At 31.5% G+C, this 26,377-nt stretch overlaps 1 protein-coding gene across 1 annotated transcript; it reads right to left on the bottom strand.

Annotated features, from left to right (window-relative positions):
• Positions 1-1,125: 1,125 nt before the first annotated feature.
• On the bottom strand, positions 1,126-26,156 carry LOC148285304 (luciferin 4-monooxygenase-like). The gene is made up of 7 exons (XM_088227356.1): positions 25,386-26,156; positions 19,309-19,516; positions 15,447-15,765; positions 11,224-11,398; positions 9,519-9,794; positions 3,446-3,673; positions 1,126-2,045 (listed from the first exon to the last, which is right to left on the bottom strand). Exons 1-7 carry the CDS (start codon positions 25,500-25,502, stop codon positions 1,746-1,748), a joined length of 1,623 nt encoding a protein of 540 aa, XP_088083482.1. The 5' UTR covers positions 25,503-26,156; the 3' UTR covers positions 1,126-1,745.
• Positions 26,157-26,377: the final 221 nt, after the last annotated feature.

The following is a 26,377-nucleotide window of genomic DNA, read 5'->3' as shown; positions in this document are numbered from 1 at the left end:
TATTCCTTTACATAATTAGTTAAAAAAAAAAAATTACAATACAAAAAAAATAAATAAAAAACATACACTGTTTAGTTCTATGCAGTTAATATTTTATACCTTTGTTTTGCTTTTTGAAGATATTACATTTAAATTACCTGATTGATTTGTTATTGACTATCCTTTACAACATTTAGATTTTGAGTTGATTATATTATCTATAAACAAGCATATTTTTATACCACTGAAATAAATACTTTCACAAAAATACTGGGGATGCAAAAAAAAACCATAAATTATAGTCTATACAAACCCAATATTATATAGAAAAACTAGCTTTTACTAAAGATTAATATTTACTTAGTTTTAAAATATTTAAAAAAATGCAGTTATCAGAAGTTATATGGAAATTTCTCACTAGTTTTAACAGCCATTTTCTTTCTCGCAATATTCAATCCAAACTTTGAGTGGAAATGTCAAATTTGTTTGTTTCAATAATATCGTTGTTGTGCCAGCAATATCTGTTAAGTGAACTTTCTTTTTTAAAAGTAATTTTAATTTATTATTAAGATTTTACAATTTTGTTTAAAAAAAGTAGTTTAATATTAAAAAAATAAAAAAATACATAATTTTCCCAGTTGCTATCAATAAAAAATATGCATTAAAAAAATTCCTTGTCAAAAGGTACATTGTTTTATCCTGTGAACAATTTTTAAAATGTTCCATAACAAATATTGCCGGCACAACGACTACATGCTTATTGAGAATATAGAAAAAGACTTTGAAGATGTGTTGTCATCGATTGCAGTAAATCAAATTTGGCGTGAAATCTGCTCATATTAATTTATCTATGTATAAATATAGTTTGTGCATTTAAAATAAAATATAAAAAAACTGACTAGAATAAACATTAAACATCTAATCAACACGCATATATATATAAACATATGTAAGTATGTAAAAAGAAACAAAAATAACAAAACAATTGCATCAATTCAGAAACAACTTAAATATATATTGATCGTCCAGTTGATTTTTAAGACAAATTAAAAGTTCAGATATTTGAAATTGAATAAGAGGTTTCTGTGTCCAGGCGGATGGAGAATACAGTTCTGTGTGAAATATAACCAGAATCTCGGATCAGTGTTTTCTTTTTGATGGCTACTCTCAGGTAAACAGGAAATCGATGTAATAAAATGGAGATAAGTACATTTCGAGTAGTGACTTTTTGACAAAAAAACCAGACCTCATTGATGTCTTGGCCACCGTATTCATCAAACTTGGACCCCTGTAACTTTCCTGTTCTTAAAACCTATGAAAGGATGACATTTCGCGACCATAGAGGAGATAAAGACTGAATCACTGACGGAACTGACCAAAAAGTGAAATCCAGAAATGTTTTGAGGATTGGAATAAATGCTGGCATAAGTGTATTATATCCAATGTGGAATACTTTGAGGGAGACAATATTAATATTGAAGACACAAATTCCATTTTTTTTTTTTATTGGACCTCGTATGATAAGACTTCTGGAATGTTTTTAAATAAACCAAGCAATAAATATCACCATTCAATTCTATAGAAGTTACTCAGCATAAAGATTTTTTGGAGGCACTGAGTGGAGAATCCGATAAGAGAGGAAAATATTACATAAAATTGCATAAATCTCATATTGTCATACTTGTCGTACTAATGAACCGGACGATCGATATTGTGAATCCATATGTATTATAACAGCGCACATAATATTACAACAAAACATGTATTTAAAGTTTTGATTTGGGAACTTTCTTAAGAAGATCTCTCAGTTCTCTTCTAAGAATCTTTCCACTTGGATTTTTGGGAATTTCTTCTACAAATATAACACCACCTCTTAAGCGTTTATGAGCGGACACTCGCTTGGCTACAAAGCTCTGTATCTCTTCAGTTGTGACGGTGGATCCTGGTCGTTTGACAACGAAGGCAAGAGGAAGCTCTCCAGCTTCTTCATCAGGCAGTCCAACTACACCGGTGTCCATGACTCCTTGGTGCTGAAGAAGTAGGGCTTCGATTTCTGCCGGTGGCACCTTGAAAAAAGATACACAAAAATCATACAATGAGGGAAAAAAAACATTACTGTAATACGTGAACAAAAATACTAGGCTCATTTTCAGAATTTTAATTTGATCACCTCATGATCACCCATTTGGTTATTATGCATGAGGTCTAGGTTTGATTCTCGATACCGTCAACATTAAATATTGATTTTATTTATTTAAAACTTCAAGTAAAAAATACATTGACTTTAGCGAGGGGTTATTGCTAAAAGCAATATCTAACAAAAAACTGGTCAAAAGAAAGATTGGTCAAAATTTGTAGATATATTTTTTGTACATAAATACACATCTATTTTTAAATTACAGCAGTAAATAACTTGTAGAAAATGGGAAATATCCTGATTTGGAGTCCACAACACTACTCATTATCATCAGTGGAGCAACAGCTCGTTGTGGGCCCTGGCCTCCACCAGAATATGTATCCATTCCTCCCTGCACCCTGCGGCTCTTCTCCAGTTTGTCAAGCCAATTCCTCTTATGTCACATTACACATAAAACATGTGACCTTGCAGTGAAGATGTTAGGTTATATTTTCCGTACTGGAAGGGTTTTCAATAATCCTTGTACACACAGAATCCTGTACAACTCGTTAGTTCAGACCACGCTTGAGAGTGCTTCGGTGATATGGAGTCTGCAGAAGGTAAGATATTACCTTAAGTTGTAGAGTTCAAAAAACAATTATGTGTCTCTACATGAGAGAGTATGGTAGTTATCTGTGGCTCTATTCCACTGCATCCCTATTGGCCATGCTTGGGACCAACACTTTGTAACTTGGAAGGGGTGGGTTAACACTGACCCATTTTTTCAGATTGATTGGAGGTCGTATTGAGAACTCAGCTATTTTAGAGAGTATCAATTTTTATTTTCCTGGTGGGTATTTCCAACAGCGTCAGCACATACTGTTTTACCTACCGGCTTCCAGAACCAACCTGCTTCTGGTTATGCTGATTAGAAGAGTAGTCAGGCAGCTGAACATTGTCACTTTGGAGATCGACAACTTTCACATCAGAGAAACAATGTTTAAGAGGCAAATACTCTTGGTATTAGAGAGTACTATACATTAATAATGTCGAACCATTGCTCAAGGGTTCCTGGTTTGATATTTTGTCCCAATAGAATGCCTAAAATATTTTGTTATTTTGGTAAAATAAATCAATTTGAATTATCCAGCAATCTCATTTTTGGTCCGCCTTCTGGACTTGTATTTGGGGATACGATTATCATTCATTCCATGCACATGCCCGACCACTAGAATCATCTTATTTTTATGAATCGTGCAATGTAAGATTTGCCATACAGTGCCTTTAATTCATGATTAAACCACCTCACTACTACGGGACTACAATCAGATTGAAATTGATTTTCCTTACCTGGAATGCTTTGTACTTGATGAGTTCCTTGAGGCGGTCAACAATATAGAAGAAATAATCCTCATCATAGTAGCCGATATCCCCGGAATGGAGCCAACCCTCAGAATCAAAGATGCCGCCAGTGGAAGCGGCATCCCCAATATATCCAGCCATCATCAGTGGGCCCTTAAAGCACAACTCTCCTTCCTTATTGGGACCGAGAGATTCTCCTGTTTTTATATCCACAACCTGGTAATAAAGAAATCAAATTATTTATTACACTTTTACTTTATTAAATAAGTTCATAATATTTATTTATTTATTCATTCAAAATTACACTCATTTAAATATAAGTGAACGTATTAAGATTTTTTAGGCTGTGCCCGTGTCAAACCATAATATATATTTTTAAAAATACATAGTAAAATTAATAAGATGTGACATGTGATAATAAAAAAAAGTAATCAATAATAAAATTCCAAAGAATACAATTTTAAAAAAATAATCAGATATAAATATTAAAATGTAAATTATAAAATATACAAATTTAGATTCATACATAATCAAATATACAAAATAAAAGTATCATTGAAATCAACAAAATAAAAGTATAAGTAGTATTGAAAAAAAAAACAAAACAATAGTATCATTGAAATTAATAGAAAAATAATATATATATATATATATATATATATACATACATATAAACATAATTATAATGATAATTGAGATAAACACTCTACACTGTAGTAAGAAATAGGAGTAATAAATAATACAAAAATACATAATGAAAAAAACATAAAAATATATGAAAAGCAAATAAAAGTAAAAGTATGGAAGGAAAGCAAATTTGTCAATTTTTGCTAATTACTAATCTCGAACTTAAAAAAAATTGACAGTCGATGTGCAGCAACCAATTGCAAATAGCAACCAATTGTTAATATCAATACCTGTAATATCAATTTTAATATCTGTATACATATTTCGCTTCTTAATATTTTCTGCATCTTTTCTTTCATTTAATTTGTCTTTTTTGTTAAAGATAAGGGGCTGGATTTTACTGCCAATTCAGCGAGATAAATCTCACCGAAATCAATAAAGGTTTCAGATCTTGTAATTCACAAAAGTCAACAGACGAAAGGGCCGAGGAAATGTGGATGGTCAAACATAGGGAGGATGGTGAATGTTACACCAAGTGGAAAGTGGCCACTTAAACCAGCCAATGACAGGTCACAAGCCCTGTAAATGCCTAGGCTTCTGTATTTCATTCTCAAAAGTGTTTTCCCTTTCTGTTGCAATAAATTTAGATATCAATAACTCCCTAGGGATTGAAATCCATCCTGTCTGCAAACATTTGGATATACTCAAAACATTGTTGATTAAACCAACTGTTACAAGAAGTAAAAGTATAAATAAATAAGAAGTCCAAAAATTAAAAAGGTTTTTTAAGCGTTGCCTAGTAGGTGAAATAATTCAGCGAGATAAATTTCACCCTCATCAATAAAGGTTTCAGGTCTTATACTCCACAAAAGTTAACAGAGAGAAGAATTGAAAAAAAAAAATGTTAATGCTTAAACATAGGCAGAAAGGTGAATGTTACTCAGCATGTAAAGTGGCCACTTAAACCAGCCAATGACAGGTCATAAGCCCTGTAAATGCCTAGACTTCCATATTCTCTTTTCATCATTGTTTCCCCACTATGTTGTAATAAATTTCAATTTTAAAACTCCCTGGAGTCCAATAATCTAATAATCTAGTCTGGAGTGTAATCTAGCTTTGTTTACAAATGTTTGGGCATACTCAAAATACTATTTTAATTTAAACATATATTACTTTGCTTTTGTGGTGCCACTGGACCAATAATGGTAGAATAAAAATCAACTAGATAAACAATAAATTATAAAATGTTGAAAATTGATAGTACATTATGTACCATCACCTTGCAACAAACCTGTTTAGTTCACAGATTACAGACCAGTTATTGATACATACCTACAAACATTCATAGAAAGTAAAATCACTTTCACAATGTGAGTCTTATTTTTCAATTATTATTAACAGTTCTACAATGAATTTTAATGCACAATAAAAAATGTAATTGTCCATTACACTTAGAATTCCTTTGTCACTTTGTATTAAAACACAATACACTAATTTGAATAAACAAGCCAGAGATATGCAACACAGTTAGTAGGCAGAGCTAGAAGTGAAGTGAAGTGAAGCATTCAAAATAAGAAAGTAATATAGAAGATGGATTTGTGTATACAAACAAAATCATGTACCATAGAAAAGTAGAGGGGGAATCTTATTTATTAATAACCACTGATAGCATGTAATTATATCATTAATGATAGTATCGTGAACAAATAAATTATTACTGTTATCGGAATAAAGAACAAGTCACTTATTATATTGTAACAGTTGTTATTCAATTATGATAACTGTAACGGACGGTTAAAATAGACGAAGATTAGGAGAATAAATATACAATAATATAGTTAGGGTCCCCGGTATCTGTCGGATAAATGTTAGACCTACAATAAAGGATAAATATTCCCTTTCGGGTCTGACCTTAGCGATGCCGGGAAGGGGGTACTTTAGAACAGGAATTTTTTTACAGGCCCTAAAAAGGGCCTAAGGTTGACGTTTGACTAATTGTTGCTTGCCCTAAGAGCATTATTTCTATACCTTGACTAATTATTCAAGGGCATTGCAATTTATGTGGTGCGTGCGGCGGCTCCCGACAAAGTGACTGAGCCGAGCGCCGGCACCTCCCTATATGCACTTAGTGGGAGGGGCGCCGGCCGGGAACGGCAGGGTGGTATTTCCCCCCCTGCTTTCGATACGCGCCCTATATAATATGTACATTTTTTTAAAATAAATCAGTTGGCATCGAGCCTTCACCTTAGTCTCATCGTTTTATTTCGTCACACCGCCCGACCTCCCGCTCTACTACTGGACTCTACCCTCTTGGACTTGACCATTGTTTCACCCCAGGACTATAGACCAGTACCTTCTACTCAGTGACCCCGGACTTCAAGGCATCATAATTTTCGAGATTTACGACCCCAAGAGCAACGACGGCAGTGAAACACGGCCAACTCCTACCCCTTGCTTCAGGATTGTGAAATACAGTCCAAACTGTGACTTGTATGGTACAATAATAGTGAAACATTATAAAATACTATTATTACTAACCTAAAATATTTCACTTGAAAATTTGTTGCAACAGAGAAAAACATTTCTGAGAAGGATATACGGAAGTCTAGGCATTTACAGGGTAAAGGCAACATGATGAAGGCAGAATGGTGAATGTTATTTGGTGTGTAAAGTTGCCACTTAAACCAGCCAGGTCATAAACCTTGTAAATGCAAAAAATAAAGAGACCCGTTACTTCTATACTAGTGACATAAAAAATAAAGCAAACATTGCATTGCCCTCAAAATTTGAAAATAAAGAGCATATTACGGTACAAATGCGTATTACGATTCATGTATGAAAGACATAACTCATAATCATAGATGACACTAGTTTACAACAGTCGAAATTATGAAAATTGTACTGAAAAACATAACTAATAATCTACTTATTTCATAAATTGGATTGTATTTACGAATGAAATGATATATTTGTTGATGCAGTGCAATTAAAGCATTTTTTTCTGTGTAGCATCGCGTATGACATGATGAAATTCCATTTAAGAATGAAGGCGAAGATATTTATGTAAAGCCATTTTCTTCGAGCTAGTAATGTGCCTATTTAATTTAACATTATAGACTGATATAAATAAAAAATAATGAGATATAATTAAAAGAGACAACATATTGTGGGGTAATTGCTACAAATAGGTAACTTATATATAAGGATTTTAGTTAACCACTAAAAACACATTTTTGTATCTTCCTTGGGGGATGTTTCAAAGAGACAAGTCGTAATGCATTTAAATCATATTATGATCTATTTGTAGCATTCATCGAAAAGGAAACAAAAAATGTGTTATAAGTGGTTAGCTTAAAAATCCTGATTTTAAACTACTCCGCAATATTATGTCAAAGAAACAATTCACAGGATCAGAAAGGTTTACATTCAAATAAGAAATATGTTGATTTACAATAAATAAATAAAATTATGTTTTAAATACAAGTTATTGAGAAAAACATTGAAAAATATATTTATACATTTATTTGAATTATTGACTTACTTGAATGATTTTCTAAATAATAGATTTATAAAAGAGCTATTGAAATACAACACAGCAGTGACTGCTCTTTTGTAGTAAGTACACATTAATATTCCAAGTGAATTGAAAACAAAGACTCGAGCTTGGCCTTCAAATCTTCAAGTGTAAGGTCCAATTCAATATCGTTCTGAGGAAACGTTTTATCTAGGAAATGAGCAAAAACTAACAAAAAAAAATTATACTATATACATCATCATCATTCAAATCATCATCATCAAACCCTTATCCACAGATGATGGTGCATAGGGCACTAGATTGTTAAATAAAATGCAGTGAATTGCAATCATCTAGTATAGGTAGGAAGGTGATTAGTCCTAAGTTTCAGGGCCTCGATTCTAATGGGAAGTAGATAGGGTTATCTTTAGTGATGAAACGGATAGTGATTTGGCCGGATACCGGATATTTGGCGATCCCCTAAGCCGGATAGCCAGATATTCGGCCGCTGGATATCCTTCAATAATAAACTATTTTTCTTAGACTATCCATCTGGTTTTTATTTGAATCTTCCTTTATATATCGATCATGTTCGGGTTAAAGGTGGTAACCCACAAAATTAATATTATAAAAACAGTAAAACACCCAGGGACTTGAATTTCTCCCATAGTTAACAACAAAACTTTTAACAGGCATAAACTCATCGATCGATGATCAGTTATCGATTAATGAATTGCATATCAATATGGTTTATGAGTTAATTGATTAAATAATTATAATGGTTTTGGGTAGTTTCATCCCTTGCACTTTTTTCACGCACATACATTTTTATTAAAAAATAAAAAATTAATAGACATTTTTTATTTGTAGGTGAAATTCTTTTTCTATAGTATATACCGAATACAGACGAAAGTTTTTATACAAAAAAAGATTTTTTTTCAAATACTGAAGATTTCTTCTTTTTTTCCAAACCAGGTCGATATCAATAAATCAATTTAGTGGCACTATGGAGCTACCATCCGTATCTGGCCGGATATTAAATTCATCGCTGTGGCGCAGTTGGTTAGGCGACTAACTGTGAAACTGGCGTTGCAGGTTCGATTCCCGCCAATTGCAAGAGAAAAAATTCAAGACAGATTTTTTTCTTAATTGGTCTGGGTGTTGTGGTGTATTTTTCATAACCTCCTTCCATATCCCCTCTTTCCCACCTGCTAACAAGCCTCTAAATAGAGGCTTAGCGGGTTAATCCTCTAAAAAAATCTTAAATCATCTGTAAAGGAAAATGGAATTTCGTATTCATATTTATGAAAAATATTTTTAAAAACATGTTTAATTACAGGTTTTCATCCATAAAATTTAATTTTTCTTTATAGACAATTGAAGATAACCCTGTTAACTTCCCATTATAATCGGGGCCTAGGAGCTGGTCAAGGAACAATGATATAATTCAGTGTTCCTTTTACAACTAATTTATAGTTTATAATTTAATTTATAACTATTTCAAGCCGACATTCCCAAGAATCAAAACCCGGACTTCACGCATGGTAGGTGAATGCCCAACCCTGGACAAGAGTTTTTGACGCGATGGCTGCTCTCAGGTACACATCTTGAATAAGGAAATCCAGTGGAGATAAGTCCACCTCATTGTGTAGTGGTTGGAGAGCTTGCCTACCGTTCTTAAGGTCCTGGATTTGATTCCCAACAGGGTGGATGCACAATATAGATTTTAAAGGTTGCTTAAACTGTAATAATTCATCGTTCCTGGACTGGCACCTAAAGTGTATTATTGATCACCTTACCTTTATGTAACAGATGATCGAAATACTTTCCATGTGGTTTAAAAATTCAATGCCCTATGCATCATATGATGCAGGTAGGGACATAATGATTTTGTTTTAAATGTAAAAAAATTTTGATTACCTTGATTTTAGTTCCCGGCACCACTTTTCCACATGATCCATACTTGTTGGTAGAACCGACATCGCTGTGTGTGACAGCAAGGGTGGTTTCCGTCATGCCATACCCTTGTTTGATGCACGTCACTCCAGTGCGCCGGGTGACAGCCTGCTGCAGCTCCTTTGACAGGGGTGCAGCGCCGCACCAGATCTCTTTCATAGAAGAGATGTCGTACTTGTCCACAAGTGGGTGCTTGGCGAGGAATACCATCAACGGAGGTACCAGCATTGTGACAGAGGCCTGAAATATTTATTAAAATTATTGGTTTACTTTTTGTCTGCGTCGGTCCGGGCATATGAATATAGTTCTGTGTGTGAATTAGAACCAAAATCCAGGATGAGCGATCTTGATTCAATGGCTGCTCTCAGGTAAAAATCCTGAAAAAGGACATCAAGTGGAGAAATGTTTGCCTCATAGTGTACTGGTCGGCGTGTTCGCCTACCATGCTTGAGGTCCCGGTTTCAATTCCTGTGAAGATTGACATGAAACATTTGTTTTTAAAGATGGTTTTCTACTCAAGTATTTCATTGTTCCTGGACTGGCACCTGAAGCAAAAGACTGATCACCTTACCTTCCCGTAACAGATGATCGATATACGCTGCATTTGATTTAACAATGCTCTATGAACCACCGGGTGTGTACAAGGGTTGATGATGTTGATTGATTTACTTGCATTATGTGGACAAAAGTATGCGTAGAGACTGGAAACTCTCAACCTCACAATGCTGCAGGAACGGCGAGAAAGAGGTGACTTGATAGATACGGGTAAAATGGCCAACGGTCACTACAGCTTTGCGAATTTGGATTCCATGTTCCAACAGGATGCTTGATATCGAAGCCATAGTCTCGGGCTGGAGAAAACCGGATTCAACCTAGACCCACGGAAGCATTTCCTGAGCAAGTGAGGCTGCTCTCAACGTGTAGTCTCAATAACTTTAAAAATGGGCTAGATTTGTTTTGGACAAATGAACATCCGCTAAATAGACTTTCATAAAAATAGATTTAAGCTGCTCGCTTAAGACTAAACAATAATAATAAAAGTTCCAACTCCATGTATCTTAAGTCCTGTAAGATGGGACAAACACAATTGAAAAAGAAAAATCATAATACCATACACATAACAGATTGATATAAAAAGAACAACAAAGATAAATATTTCATTAATATGAAAGAGCCGGGTGAATCAAGGAGTTTCCAACTCAAATCTCTCCCCTTAAGGAAAATCCAGTCCTGAACATTTTCCTTGGAAACCTTTTTTATAATTGAGAGCCCTTTGGCTTTTGCCCTTTTGTACTTTTTGATTCAATTTTCATTAATAAGAGTAGAAATAAGTTTAAGGCTTTGATGTTTTCATGGCTTTTCTCTTAAGCTATGGTTTCCCAGGAGAACGGTACTGCCATCTAGCGGCCGTCATGTGCCAGTGGGTGAAGCCATCAAAACGTTGTCTAAACAAACAAATAGCGTTGCTAGATAATGGCACCGCTTTCCCAGGAAACTGGCGATATTTTAAAAACATCAGTGTTGAAATAATATGTGGAATTTTGCCATAACCAGCATAAAAATTGCTGTAGTTTTGATTCATACTTTATTCTACATACTCTTTTTTTAATAATTCTTTGAATTTAAAAATAAATAGTTATATTGAATAAATAAAAATATAAGTAGGTACCTTATAATCCTGTATAGCTTTGAGGAAAGGTTCCTCTTCAAATCTGACCATGAATACATACTGCAGGTGTATATTCAGACATATGAGATGTGTGATGAAGCCGTATGCGTGGAACCACGGCATAATTGTTATCATACGGTGTTTCTGATCGCTTTCTTTCATTATTAACATCTCTCTGAAATTTTTTTAATGATTCAATCAAAAATAATAATATTGTTTGATGGGCTGTGCAATATATATAAATATTTTTGAATAATAACTCAGTCGTCAAATTTTTCTTAGGAAACATTTCTATAAGCTGATTTCCAGAAGTACATATAATCCAAATATACTGAAAGAGATCAGTTTGTATATTCCTAATAATTACACCAGAACGAAATCTCATGCACTGTTTTACGCACCCAGAAGTCGTACGAATGTAAGTCAGAATTCACCCATCGATAGGGCGATTCGCCTGCTGAATACGGCTTCTGCAGATAATATGGACCTATTTCTTTGTACATATAGTCAATTTGGCAGCTATCTGCTTTCTATTAGTTTGTGTAAAATCGCTCAAATAAATGAAATATTGTCATTTAACTAATAACACCACTTAAGTCAGTTTTGTTATTTTTATAGGACAATGAAAAATATGCTCATTTGATTGAATGGAAGAGGAAATAGACATTTTATGTCTCATATGTGTCCATTATAATATAAGTACACAACATGTAATTTTATCTATTTATTTTATTTGCAATATATTTAAGTTATATTTAATTGCGACACAAATTGAATTAACACAAATCCTGATACAGTTTTCTTTGTAATAAAGTCAAGGGTTTTTGATGCAAACATGTTGTATTTTCACATAAATTTAAATAAAATTAATTAAGTATTAGTAATACATTTTAAATTTCAGCCGACTGACGAATTGGTTCATAAGGCTATGAATAATGAAAATATTATATTTTCTGATTTATAAGCGCGTTCATTAAATTATATATACGGCGTGTTATTAACATACAAAGCATATATATACATCAAATTAAGATAAGTTAAATTTACTTTTGAATTATTTTTTAGAATATTCTAATTTCTGAAACAAGATAAAAAGGCCAACTACAGCAGAGAACAATAAAATAAAACACCCAGAGTCCGTATTCTAGTGGGAAGTAAAAAATTATCTACAGAATAAAATTAAGTTTTCTGTATGAAAAATAGAACATGTTGACAATTTTTTTTTAACACATGTTCAATTACAGGTTACCGACGAAGATACCTTGAATTTTCATACAGATATACACATTTTCGTACATTAATATAATTATTAGTTAATACAGTCTCGATGTGAACCGATGAGGATAGCGTTTGTAATCGCGGCCCAGGTGTCAATTTATTACCCTGAAATATTCTTATTCAATGATTTATAAAATATATACAAGTGTATAATGTGATGTGTTTTGTCTTGTTAAGACATTCAACTAAAACGCTTAGTATAGCGAGTAAGCTATTACAAAATAAAAAAAACATTTTAACTAATTACAACAGGGATGGAGAATACCTTAAAGTAGGGAATAAAAACATTTTAGGTAATTTTAAATTGGACTCAATAAATATTTAGTGGTTTTATAAAAACCCATAATAATTCAAGCACAAATGAATAATTTACATATTTGAATTGTTAGTTACCAATAATCAAATCCCTTTTAAACGTACAAATGCATTGCAACAAAAAAATCAATTTATGGTGTATTATTTCTTAAATAGAACTTAGATGTTAATTTTTTTTTTTTAAATAAGCATTTTTTTGAACATTCATTCCATTCCCGCCAAGCTGCAGGGATGTATCTCTTTAAATATTTAAGTAACATAATATAATGTACAAATAAAAAATCTTAAATATATATACAAAATAAAGTTTTAAAAAAAAATAAGTAAAATACAGTCTTTTTTGATACCGAAATATATAAAAAATAATAAACAAACAACACTTTTGTGAACACTGTTTGGTTTTCTTTCTTTTTCTTCTTTTTTTATATACTAAACTTAGAATTTAAGAAAAAAAGTTTTCAAACATATTTAACTCTATTTTCATTTATTTCACTTTTCTGTATTTCGTCTGGGAGTCTATTTACTATGCGTGGGCCCGTTTCATACTTATGGGGTATCGGTGTTTTGTAGAAATCTTCTATAAAGTCTTCTCAAAAGGCGAGATAGAATATCATATTTTGTATGGTAAAAACTTTCTTATGAAATTACCATAGTAAAAAATCCAATATGAGATTATATCAAGATAAACCGCTGTTGTTCTGAGTTTTAAACAACAATTTGTTTTTCATGTAAATATCAGTGTTATTCTCGGTGCGTCCTTAAACTATGTGAGTTTAAAAAGTGCAAATGTGGGCGTTAGTAATTTGGAACAGTTTTAACAAAATTAATTTTCCCACAACTGGTGTATTCCCCTTTAATAAAGATATATGAAGGTAGAATACATACATTGAAGATCAATTGGTAAGTTAATCACTTACTTTTTTGGGTATATTTTTCGATATGCAGTGTCCATTGACCTTGTAAAATTATAAAAACACACAGCTTGTTTTTTTTTTTTTAAATAAAAATATTTTTTAATTTAAATTTATGGACACTTGGATGAACTGAATTGTATTTTAATTTTTATATTTTATGACATTTGGACAAATTCAAAATATTGTTGGGAAAATTAAAAAAGCGCAAATTAATAGAGACCAATATCTCAACAGAGACAAAGGAAATTATTATTTAATTGATATCACAACACACGAAGTAAATCATTGGTAGATAGATGTCTCAATAGAGATGAAAGAATCAATGTGGAAAGTGTAAATCTTGGCATATACAAGGCCTATGATCTGACTAGATATTTACAACTTTTGAAAATTGTGTAGATGTGGAAATCGGAAAACATTACGAAGAACAGTGAATGTTACAAAGTGTGTAAAGTGGTAACTTAAAACCAGTCAATGACAGACCATAAGCCCAGTAAGTGCCTAGATTTCCACATTCCTCAATAATACCTTCAGGGAGGAACCGGGAGGTTGAGATATCTAATAAATAATTATATCATTCATCTCTGTTGAGATATTCATCTTTAGTAATCAATGTTTAATTTTTAAGTAGGTAATTCAAATCATCATATTTTCAGTTAACTCATGGAACACTAGACTGTTTTGTCCGAATAAGGTCAAATAATGTCAGTGGCAAACTCCTCTAAAATACGCATGTTGTGTTCCAAACGCCTCTATAAATGGTATTGGGTGGCCAATTTCTGTATAAAAAAGATCAATTTTGTAATTTCTCAAGAATTCCTGAAATATCGACGCAAGCATCATATTTTCTATTCAATTCTGTACTATCCTAAACGCCAAAACATAAATGAAAGATCTTGGAAGGCATCATCATTATCAGCAAAAGAAGGCATCAGGAAATTATTGAATAATTAAAAAAGTATTGCATTTTTGGCATTTAAGATTATAACAGAAAGGAAGGGGATTTCACAGAAATTTATATTCTGTAAAAAAGTATTTAGAAACATTGGTGCTAAGGATAATTCAGAATTGAATAGACAATATTTTAATTAAAGATTCTGTTTATAAACATTTTTTGTGATTTCTTGATTTTATTGAAAATCCATTATAGAGGGGTTTGAAAGTGAACAAATGATATGTATTTAATAAACTAAAGTTTAAAAAAAAAATATTGACTTTCAAAAGAAAATACCTAATAAAATAGAATAAGGTCATTTCATTTTCTTTTTAATATAAATTTTTTTTAAATTACAATGGCAGCATTATTATTTTTCTGCGCAATGTTGGATACATTTTCTACAAGGGTTTGGAATACACATATTTTGAATTACATGAGACGTTCCACACCCTGTAGGACAAACGACATGTATTACGTTGCACATGACGTGTGATTTCAAAGTGACGTGACGCCAACTGCGAGCCATTTCGTAAGTGCTCAAACTCAAAAATGAGTTTTTTACACATTGATATTAATTTATATCATTAGAACCGTAAAAAATATTTAACATATTTTCAATGTTATTCTCGATTTATTAAAATACCCTATTAAGTAAAAAGTGATGGCGGCTAATTTTTAAAATAAAAATATTTACTATAAAGAATAAAACCATCGACAGAAATCATGAAGGTGAATTGAATTTGAGAAAATTGTAATTAGTAAAGAAAAATAACACTTACAGTAAGTGTCCATTGCAGACTGAGAAATTCTGATGAGTCAGAATGACACCTTTTGGTAAACCTGTTGTTCCGGAAGAGCACAGAATCACAAGTGGTTCATGTATCCCTACATAGGTTGGTTTATATGTGCTGACATTTATATTGTCTTTGATCAGGTTTTTGAACAGCATTATATCAGGTTCCGGGGCTTCGTCTCCAATAAGGACTATTTTCTTTACTGATGGAATATCAGTGACAGCATCGATGATGTTGTAATATGTGAAGTCAGAGCAGAAAACCATTTTTGGCTTGGAAATGTTCATTGCGTGAATTAGCTCATCTGAAATGTCAATAAAGTCATAATAAAATCAACTAAAAAAAATAAATGGTTTCAACTATTTTACTTCACAAAAATCAACAGCAAAACCACTCCCTCCACAACCCGAAACCGTTTTTAAGACCAAAGGTTTTTTCCTATCGGTTTTGCTCGTACTTATATTATAAAATATCATAAACCGCGATATTAATTAAATTTAACTGAATTTTTTTGTTAATATACAAAATAAAATATTTTTTAGTACAAAATTTAAGAGTCCTCCTTACCAAGGAAACCTGTTTTAAGGAGGACTGTACAGAGTTAATTTAAACAATATATATTTCACATGTCAGTCAAATATTTTTTTATTTCTTCTATAATAATTTTCTTCAGTCAGATGTTTTGCTATTGCTTTTATTGTAAATTTGAGGTTTGTATGAAAGACTTATGTCGGATATTGTCATTCTAACTTGTGAACATATTGCAATTACATAAAATATCAACAGATGGCATTTGAAACTCATAAAACAAAGTATGCTAGTCATAAAATCTATAATTTGTAAACATTAAAATTGTAGAAGTTCAAACACGTGATCACTTAGGCCAATGATAAGCCCTGTAAATGTATACATATTGCTTTCCCTAAAAATTCATTGATCTCTGTTGAGATATGTCTAAATTATATATATTGGGTGTTAACAACTTAAGTCGTGTCCGTTTTTTTTCCAAATGAAGAGAACTAGAGGATACAACATAAAAAAAACATTACAAGTTAGTCAATAATGTATTCTCCTTCATTATTTTACAGCAAATTAGTCAATAATTCATAGCATTTTCACTGTACACGATTGAACGTGAACAGGAGGAGTGTCGAAAATGCTCAGTTTCGTCTACTTGACATTCCATTTTTAGGGTTTATAATCAAATAAAATAATATATGTAACTTAAAAGCAAACACAATATCTTGTAGAGTAGAAAGTTTTCTTTAGAATGATATATAAGCTTTACCATTTTGTTTTACTTTTGGTGCTCATTTTTAACCGGTTATTTGCCATAAGCGCGTTAACGCGCTCTCCGTTTTATTGCTCGGAGGGTTGGCCATACAAAAATAGCACGTAAGGACGCGTGCCTATGTACATGCTTTACATGTCGAGGTCAAGTATTCCAAACGATTTTAAAAGAACGTACACTCTTAACAGACATCTTTTAGAAGCTTGATGAAACACCAGGACATGAGGAATTGTTAAAATTATCGACACGACAGCTGTTCAGATGAGAGTTTCTAAAAATTTTTGAAAATTTCGCGGCCTGCTAGGAATTGCCACGATACCTAGAAGCGCAGAAAAGTTTAAATTTGGAAAAAAATGAACACAACTTGTGTTAAAGCCTAATACATAATTTTTTATTAAAAAAAATTTACACTGATATAACTAGGTCCATTAAATAAATATTGTAAATTGATGCCTCGATATAAGCTGTACCCTGTGAGTTGTTTATTTAGAAGAAAAAAAAACGAAATAATGAAAAACCATATATTTTTTAATTATTTGTTACTGTCTCAAATTATGAGATGATAAAAAATAAAATATTGATAACAAAACCATTTGTATGAAAATTGCTAATCCTGTGGAGTGATAGTGCATAAAATATATATTTAAATGAAGATATGGTCAGTGGTACTACACTATAATATATTATGCTCTTTGACATAAAAAAGCAAAAACAAAGTGTCCAAAGTTCAATGGTTAATTTTTATCATTTCAAAGAGTGCCAATAATTATTTAAACATCATTATTTATATAACAATTCTGAATTCTACAAGCGTTAATATAAAATTGCCAACATCATTATAAATAATTTTGTAGCAATAAAAAATCAACCATATAAAATATAATTTAAATATGACAGTAAATCAATTAATACTTTTTAAGGATAAATTTTTCACAAAAAAAAATATATTTCAGTATAAGTTGGACAAATATGTTACCTCTTTAATACATAGTTTACTGATAATTAGATTTAAGTTATTATATTACAGTTCAGACAATATAAGAAGGTACTTTTGACAGATTACAATAGTGCTGGGGGAGTTTTTTTTCTTTCGATTTTCGATATCCATTTTGAATAATTTTTCATCAGATGGGGTACCGAGTAGGTATATAGAAACGGGTTTTCATGACTAAATAGCTCAATATTTAATAGTTCAACGTCAAAATTATCGTCAATTAATTTTAATTAACCGTATTGCAAACTCCTTAAAATGAACACGCACAATATAATTCAATATTAAGTCGATATTGTCGATTGATGGTGAAGTTTTCTGGTGGTAAGCCACTATTGCGGCGACTCAACAATAAAGTATGGCATTTGTTTCTAACACTTAACTGTCAATATTTACAGAACTTTATGAGTGTGCAAACGTCACAAGTCTCTTCTTAAGTTGACTATAGAATAGTAAGTCATTGATCATTGCAAAGTAAACATGGAGTGGGGTGATAAACCATTCACAAAGTTTAAGAACATTCAATTTATTGAAGATTGACAAAGAAGTGAACGTCCTCGAACTGTGTGGACTTTAGAAGCTAGAAAGGCAGTCAAAAGCAGAATTCATAGAAATACGCTCCGCAAGCAAGTAATCTTGTCCAGAGAGATGACTATATCGACTTGAAATATGTGTCGCATCATTAAATCAAACCTTAAGATAGAAGCTTATCGAAGAAGCACTGGTTATTTGCAAACTCCATATTTAAGGAACATTAGGAAAAAAAAGTCAAACAGTCTATTCACCATTACGCAAACAATTTGCTGAAAAAATATTCAACATCGAAGGAAACTTCAACAAGAAAAATGACCAGATGTACCCTCCTCTAGAAGCCGCTCAAGATACTTCCCAAGTTCAAAGATGTCATCATCAAGCGTCAGTGATGGTATGGTGGGGTGTCTCCCATGAAGGGGTTACCGAGCTTCATTTTTGTGAAGACAAGTCCGAAATCGTACCAAGATGACATTTTTTAAAAGGTTTTTAGGCATCTTAACGATACAATGTTTGATTTGAGACATTGGATCTTCCAGAAGGTGAAGTCTGCTCAGCAATGACCAGAAATTTCCATACCAGAGTTTATTAGAGCTGGAGATTGGCCTTCCGAAAGCCCAGATTTATATTTTTTCTGCCATCGGACTAAAAATTGTAGCCGTTATTAGAAAACATGGCTAGTAGCAGAAGACATCCAACCGCTTCGCAAAAAGGCGAAGTTATTTTCACTCGATTTCCTTATTCAGGATTTTCGCCTGAGAGCAACCATCGAGTCGAAAACACTCGTTCAGGGTTCTGGTTCTATTATTCATCCGCATGGACATAGAAAGATGAAATGTTTTCTTTTTAATTTATTTGTACCATAACAAACCAAAATCAATTACAGTAGGGTATTATTGTGATTTTCTGCGAATTAAACCCATATCCACGTGTGGCAAGCATCTTAGCCATTCCTTCAGAAAGCCCAAACTAAGAAATTCATGATAATTAATGTTTTAATATGTGAGATTGATTGGTTTTTTGTTATGACTGACCTCTGCTGTATAGGACATTCAGGGTGGCATCGGTGGCGCCAGCAAACATGATACCGATGGCGCATGTTGTAAACTCAAATCTGTTTTCACAGGACAGGGCGACTACATCACCCCGCTTTACTCCCAGCTTTCCAAGGGAAACTGCAAAGTTTACACTTTTCTGTAGAATCTCAGCGTATGTGGCGGTCTCTCCTGTAGCATTGGCAATCTGAAAGAAAAAGAACCAAGTACTTAAATACTCTGTAGCCATATTTAAACACAGTGGCCAATTGCTCCATTGAACTTATAAACATTATTTGTCTATTTTAACAGACACAGTCCAATTTAAAAAAATTAGAAAAAAATAGTATATATACACTGGAACCACTTTTTACACGGGGGATATGTTCCACACAACACTAAAAAAATGAAATGTTTACCATTTATTGTACCTGAATTTTTTCTTAAATGTAAGATTAAAATACTTTGAAAAATCGTAACAAAGATTGTTCACTCACTCAACTCCAGTCATCCGGATTGCCAAATATCCAGATCGTTATCAAGAAATAAAGGAGAAGTTTTTTTACTCATTAATCCGGATAATTTGATTTTTTCTCTTTTATACGCTAAGTACGTAAAAAAGCAATGTAAGGCATTCCAATGACAAAAAGTACAATTATTTTACTATTCCATTCCGCACTGTTAAATTAATGTTTAAATAAAATTTCAATTTAATTTTTGGATTGTGTTATTTTGAAACAATGTAAAACGAGGTTTCAGTGTATATATTTTTTAATTAGCTTAAATATGAATTATAGGTACTTATGATACTGTAGATAGGCATGTATAAAACTTTGTATTGTAAAAATGAATATAATTTTTAATCAAATAAATGTTTTTCATCTGACAATTCCTTATACATACTTTAAATTTTTTATCTCAGGAAAAAAACTGTGTTTTGATAAATTTTTGTCGATTGTTGAGTTTGAACAAAGAAACAAAAACAGACCTAAACAATATATTAAAAAATAGGCGTTTTACTCAAATACCCAAATCAATTCCTGCACAATTTGTTTAAAAACTAAATGTACTAAATGTTATACTAAATGTTTATTAATAATTATACTAAATGTTTTGTATAATGAATAGTCGTGATCGTAGAACAATGACAGATGTACGAAAAATGCGACATTTACTTTTTTTATTCCAGGTTTGAAAAAAACATATATAACTAACCCAGTACCAAAGGATATACTTTTGTAATTATCGAGTTATGACATAAAATGTATTTTTTAAATATTTAAACCGCTTTCATGTAAAGTTAAAGAAATTCACTTGTGTCGTTGTTTTATTATCAAGTCGAAATATGTATGTAAATATGATACTTTACTGGTTTATAAAAATATTTTAGTAGGTATTTTTAAAAGTATTTCTTATTTACACCTAGACCACTTTTACTTGGACATTGGATGTTACTTTTTATTAATTAAAATTTTGTAACAATTTTTTTTCAAATAAGTAGGTACTTATTTTATGGAATATGTCGAAGCAGGTAAATAAATGTAAGCATTTATAACACATTGTATGTTGTGATTTTTATGATTTTTTTTAATAATTCACCATGAACTGTCAATGTTATGTACAATTTTATTTATTACTAGTACTAGTTCATTCAAAGCATTTAAAAGTACTCATTTATATGTACTACACTGTGCTATTAAAGTTTCTGGAAGTAAGTGCTACATCTTTGTCGATTCAGATTCGGTATAGTATTTGACTTCTCAGATCTATCGAACAACTTGTGTATTTTTTACTCTTTTTTATTACCTCTATTTGTTCTTCATAATGGGATATTTCAGCAAAAAAATATTAGATAAATCCTACAATTGCTGACCTCTAAAAAACTGTTGACGTTAATTAATGAGTTCAAATAAGTTAAGTTATAAGTATCAGCAGAAGTTTTAATGTCCAAAGTGTAAGTTAATAATAAAGCAAGTCCATTGAACATTTGAATTTCCACACTCAAATTTACATACAATAAAAATAGAATTCAAATTTACAGATTTGACTAACTGATTTGTACTGGTTAACCTTTTTTAAGTAAAAGAGTACAGTAGTAGTAAGAGTAGTGCAGTAAACATGTAATAAAACAGTTCAAATGATTTTTTATCTAACCAGAGCTATTATTTTTCCTCTTTGAAAATTTAAACATGTATTTATTTATCTATTCATTTAAACGCCTTTTAGGCTTTTACATGATTTTACATACATATATACAAATAAAGACAGACATGTATTTTACACAGAAGTAGCAAGAAAATATATAAATAATTTTTAGAAGAAAAAGAAAACATCAAAAACATCATCTTAACATATTAGTATAAAAGTGGAAAGAACAGCAGTGAATTTTTAAATATGAAGACAGAAATGCATTTTACACAAAAAAGGAGCAAAAAATAAAAATCATTACATATAAGTAGAAAATATATGGGGATACATAATAATTCATACATATATTGCAGTAGAGAACAGGAGTAAGTTTTTTCGTATGGGTTATATTAAAATAATCTTAAAATTAGAAGAACTTAGAAAAATACTAATTTAGAAAACTGATAAAGTCAATAAACGGTAAACAATTGAAATCAACATACATAGTATTATTTAGGTATTACAATTTGAAAATAGTAAATTGATACACTGCCTTTTAAAACTCAAAAGTGTTATATTCAATGTATCTACGTCATTTGCGTATTCATTTGCTAATGTATGAATTCTCCTTATTGGCGAGTGTGCACTGTAGTTTGTTGTAGATACATTTATTGAATTTTATTGAAGTTAACAGACATCCATCCAATACTCCCAAACGTACCTTAGTATGGGCCAATGAAGTGGCATTACCATGGAGTAATTTCAATTGAGTAAGTAACAGCGATGAGCACAAATATAAAAAAAAACATCAAGAAGTGTAAATCGTGGGGTAGTTACTATAACTAGGTAACTTTAAAATCAGCATTTTTGAGTTACCCACTAAAAACACATATTTGTACCTTCCTCCATGAATGCTACAAATAAGCAAGTAGTGATTCATTACAATCATATTATGATGATTTGAATGCGTGACTTGTCTATAATGAATCTAGAATGGAGAATAAAAAATATGTTTTTAGTGGATAACCCACAAATGCTGTTTTCGAAGTTACCTAGTTGTAGTAAATACCCTGCGAAAAAAAAAAAATAATATAAACGCTAACCCACGACTACGTTATCTGGATATATTTAGAGTTGATCATTTCTCCTATAATACAGGGTATCATAATCCTTTATTTCGCATGCGTAGACAGTATAATAACAAGTTAAAACAGAGACACTGCGAGAAATAATTATATCTCTGGAGACTCGTTAAAAATCTTCAAGAGGAAAGTCATCTTCTGTGTACACTAGCGTTTTATTTAATGTTTTGCTTAATTTTTTCATGATGATTCTTGTAACTCAGCAGCGGACAGTTATAAAGAATAGACTGGTTGAAAAATGATCCGAAAATAGTTTCTTAGTAAAATACTTACTAAAAATATTTACTATTTATAGCATACATGTGTAACATAACTTCTCTATAGGAAATAACAGGAAGGAGATAAGATGCTGACACATTAAATTTACATATTTATTATGGCTACCTGTAATCTAATGTGTAGTAAAAAAAACATGTTTTAATATAAGTTACTAAAATGAAGAGCTAGGTAAGAGGTCCACCTTGAAATAATATTACGTATTAGTGAAAAATTACTCAATCATGGCAGATTGAGTGTCATCTACTAGTGAAGAGATATTAATAAAATACCTAGAAATACATACTTAATGTACTATGTACCTGACATTTTATTCATAATAAAATTACAATGGTGCAAATGATGAATTTCAGGTTCAACTCTGTTTCTAGAAAGTCATTGTCTATTATTTTTATCAAATTACTTATGAAGTTTAATATAAATATTTCATAGTAGACCTTTGATGCAAAGAATTTGTTGATTTTATAACACTAAGCTGTTTCTTATCTCATGTTGAGCGAAGTTTTAAAGAATGTTGATAAAAAACTGGTCATAAAAATAAAAGTTTTTTTTAAAAAATCTACCTTATATAATATCTGTGGCATTTAGGTAAAGAGGTCTATTGTCGGTGATACTGAAATACTGCGTAACCTGTTTTTTTTTTAACAAAAATGTTTAACTGCAGTAAATTCATTATAGGGACTAAGAGCCATTAGTATTAAATTATTGTTTTTTTAACTATAAATAATTATGGTTTTTCTGACACCCTAGCGATATTTTTGGTTGAGTAAAATCAAAAGTAAAATATTGATAAAACGCTTTTTAGGTTCCCTTGCCAAAAAAATAAATTGATAGTTATGCAGTATTGCAATATCACCGATGATCGATGATATATGTGACTAAAATCGAGAAAATAACTTAGTATGCAGTTCCACTCTATAAGGTCTACGGAAGGTTGGGTGAAGAGATGCATGTTGGGATTTAATAATTTCAATAATAAAATTAGTTATTGGCATGCGGTTTGAACTGTCGGTAGGGTCCGAGTGAGTCACATCTTGCTGGAGGGTGTGATTCTCTACGGCGAGTACATCAATAAGCAGTCGTCCTGGCCGCGGAATTTAAAAGTAGCGCAGGATAGATATGCTTTCGCTGCAGTGATTGCCAACGTCATGGGGACCTAACAAGGCATCGGAAGAAGATTGGCATATACTTAATTCTAAGGTATTATTAGGAAAAAAAAGTACCTATGAAAATTGCCTTTGATAACATGGAAAAAGCAAATATAAAAAGAAACACTATATCACTTCACATATTTCATTCTTAACACATTAATCACCAATTGGATTTTTATAAAATATCAAAAAAATGTTTTTACGTTTTTAGGTTTTTAATTTAATATTAGATCGGAAAACAAATATTTAATTTGTTTTGAGGTATTTTTGAGGAGATTTTTGAGGAGATGAGAGTGTCAGCTACCGGTGGCCGATACGGCCCAATTGGAAAACCTCGGTGCCGGCCACTGGTGGCTGACACGACGATCAACGTGTTAAATTTACGCATTTAAGGTTTATTTTAAGATAGCAACCTAAATTGTATATCAAAGAATCAAATTAGTAAGCAACGTTTCATGTCTTCCCGCAAGATCAGCCAATATTGATTTGAACCCTTTACCAAAATGCCACAGATATTATGTTGTACCTAAGTGTTGATTTTTTAAAAGTAATAAATTCTAACATTCTGAACCCCAATGCATTAGTACTGAAGAGGAGATCAAAGTTATGGGTTCCATGTTGTACCTTAAATAAATGTATTTCATAAAGATATTTCTTAACAAAAAAATATTATGTGTTTGTTCAAATTTAATAAGCAGTTTTTTGCATTACATATGGAGAATCTCCAAATCACTCAAGTAATTAATAGGGTAATTTTATTGGGTATAATCTTTACGATTACATTATCTCAAGCGGCTTATAAATAAGTACATCAGACATCCTAATACCCGTATGCAGAGACAAATCTTAAGATGAGGAAAGTACATTCTATTGTCTTCACCTTCGGGTTATTCTCTGCATTTGAAATCAGAATGTACTTTCCTCACCTTAAGTTTTGTCTCTGCATACGGGTATAAGAATACAAATACTTCACATTAAAAAATAATTATTCAACAATAAATAAAGAAGTGAAATCTAGGATAAATTTAGCGCAGTATTTAATTACTTCTTCTTCGTTTTTTAATGGCCTTTTCACCTCTCAACTCTGGTGTTCTGGCCAGTGGAGTTTTTCTTTTTTTTTTTTTACATATTTACACATGTGTTAGTAATATAATATAGGTATACAAGTTGTAAGTTAGTATTTAATATGATATATACATATAATAATAAAACATATTTACAGCTTAACACCATTTATAACTAGATATTTACATATAATTTTAAATACACGTTTATTGGGTGGGGACAGGAAGATTTTAATGCAGGCTTTTTTTTATGAAAAGTAAAAAATGCATAAAACATAAGTAGAATTCATATAAAATTAAAATAAAACTTAATTTACCTGAGCTACATTATTTCCACCTTCCTTAAGCCGCTTGAACAGATATTCGCTGTAAGATATATCCAGTGGTCCATCGATTTCAGGAGGGCCACAAATAATATTTTTATCGTTACTCATTTTATATATTTTCAGGAGACACAACTAAAATGTGGACACTAACACCTTCATATAAACACTCGTATCGTTTAGGACTGCGACACGAAGACTTCAGCTAAGAATTTACAACTGATATTATTTGATAAGAAAACTTGTTAAATAACAATTATTTTATGTTATGAGATAACGCGACAATGTCACTAAACGCCTTCTATAAAGCGAATACGCGCGTTTTTGACAGACACTGTGTTTTATTTTAAGTTTATCGCACTATCACCGGGACGAAAATGACTGGTTATGTTACACAGAATACAATGATATGAACATTAAATGTAACTAAATACACAAAAAGTGATACCGGTAAACGGTACAAAAGCAACAGGAAAAAAAATTGCAACAAAATTGCAATATTATTTCTGATTTTAGATTCTAACCTTGACGGTTAATATTTGACAGATAATACATGAAGGCTGCGTTCTTACAAGTTAAACGTTCGATCACACATGTCATTTTTATAAATAAAATAAAGAACAGAAAGAAGTGAAGTACTTAGAGCTGACAAATTACTGCGTAATTATACGGCCAACGGTCGGTTCATATGCTGGAGCACTGACAGACATTGCTTGACAATTGACAATATTGCCAATTAATATGTTTGAACGCAACCACGCAGGTAAAAAAAAAAAATTGCCAGAGACCATTTACCATAGACAAATTATTAGAATAAATTTTTGCATCATGTTTCCCGCTGAAATTTAAAATTGTCTATATTTTCATACTGCACCTTAGAGTATATACATCAGATACTTTAGTACTGCACGCAAGTTTATTAATGTTTTCTTGTATCCGCGTGCTATTAGCTGAAAACATCAATACGGTTTGTTTAAAGTAAAAAT

This window comes from Micrasema longulum, unplaced genomic scaffold, assembly GCF_059751315.1.
Source record: "Micrasema longulum isolate JH-2025_06_02 unplaced genomic scaffold, ASM5975131v1 h1tg000043l, whole genome shotgun sequence".
Classification (NCBI taxonomy): domain Eukaryota; kingdom Metazoa; phylum Arthropoda; class Insecta; order Trichoptera; family Brachycentridae; genus Micrasema; species Micrasema longulum.
Note: the sequence above shows the minus strand (reverse complement) of the source record. Positions and strands in the feature narration are given on the sequence as shown.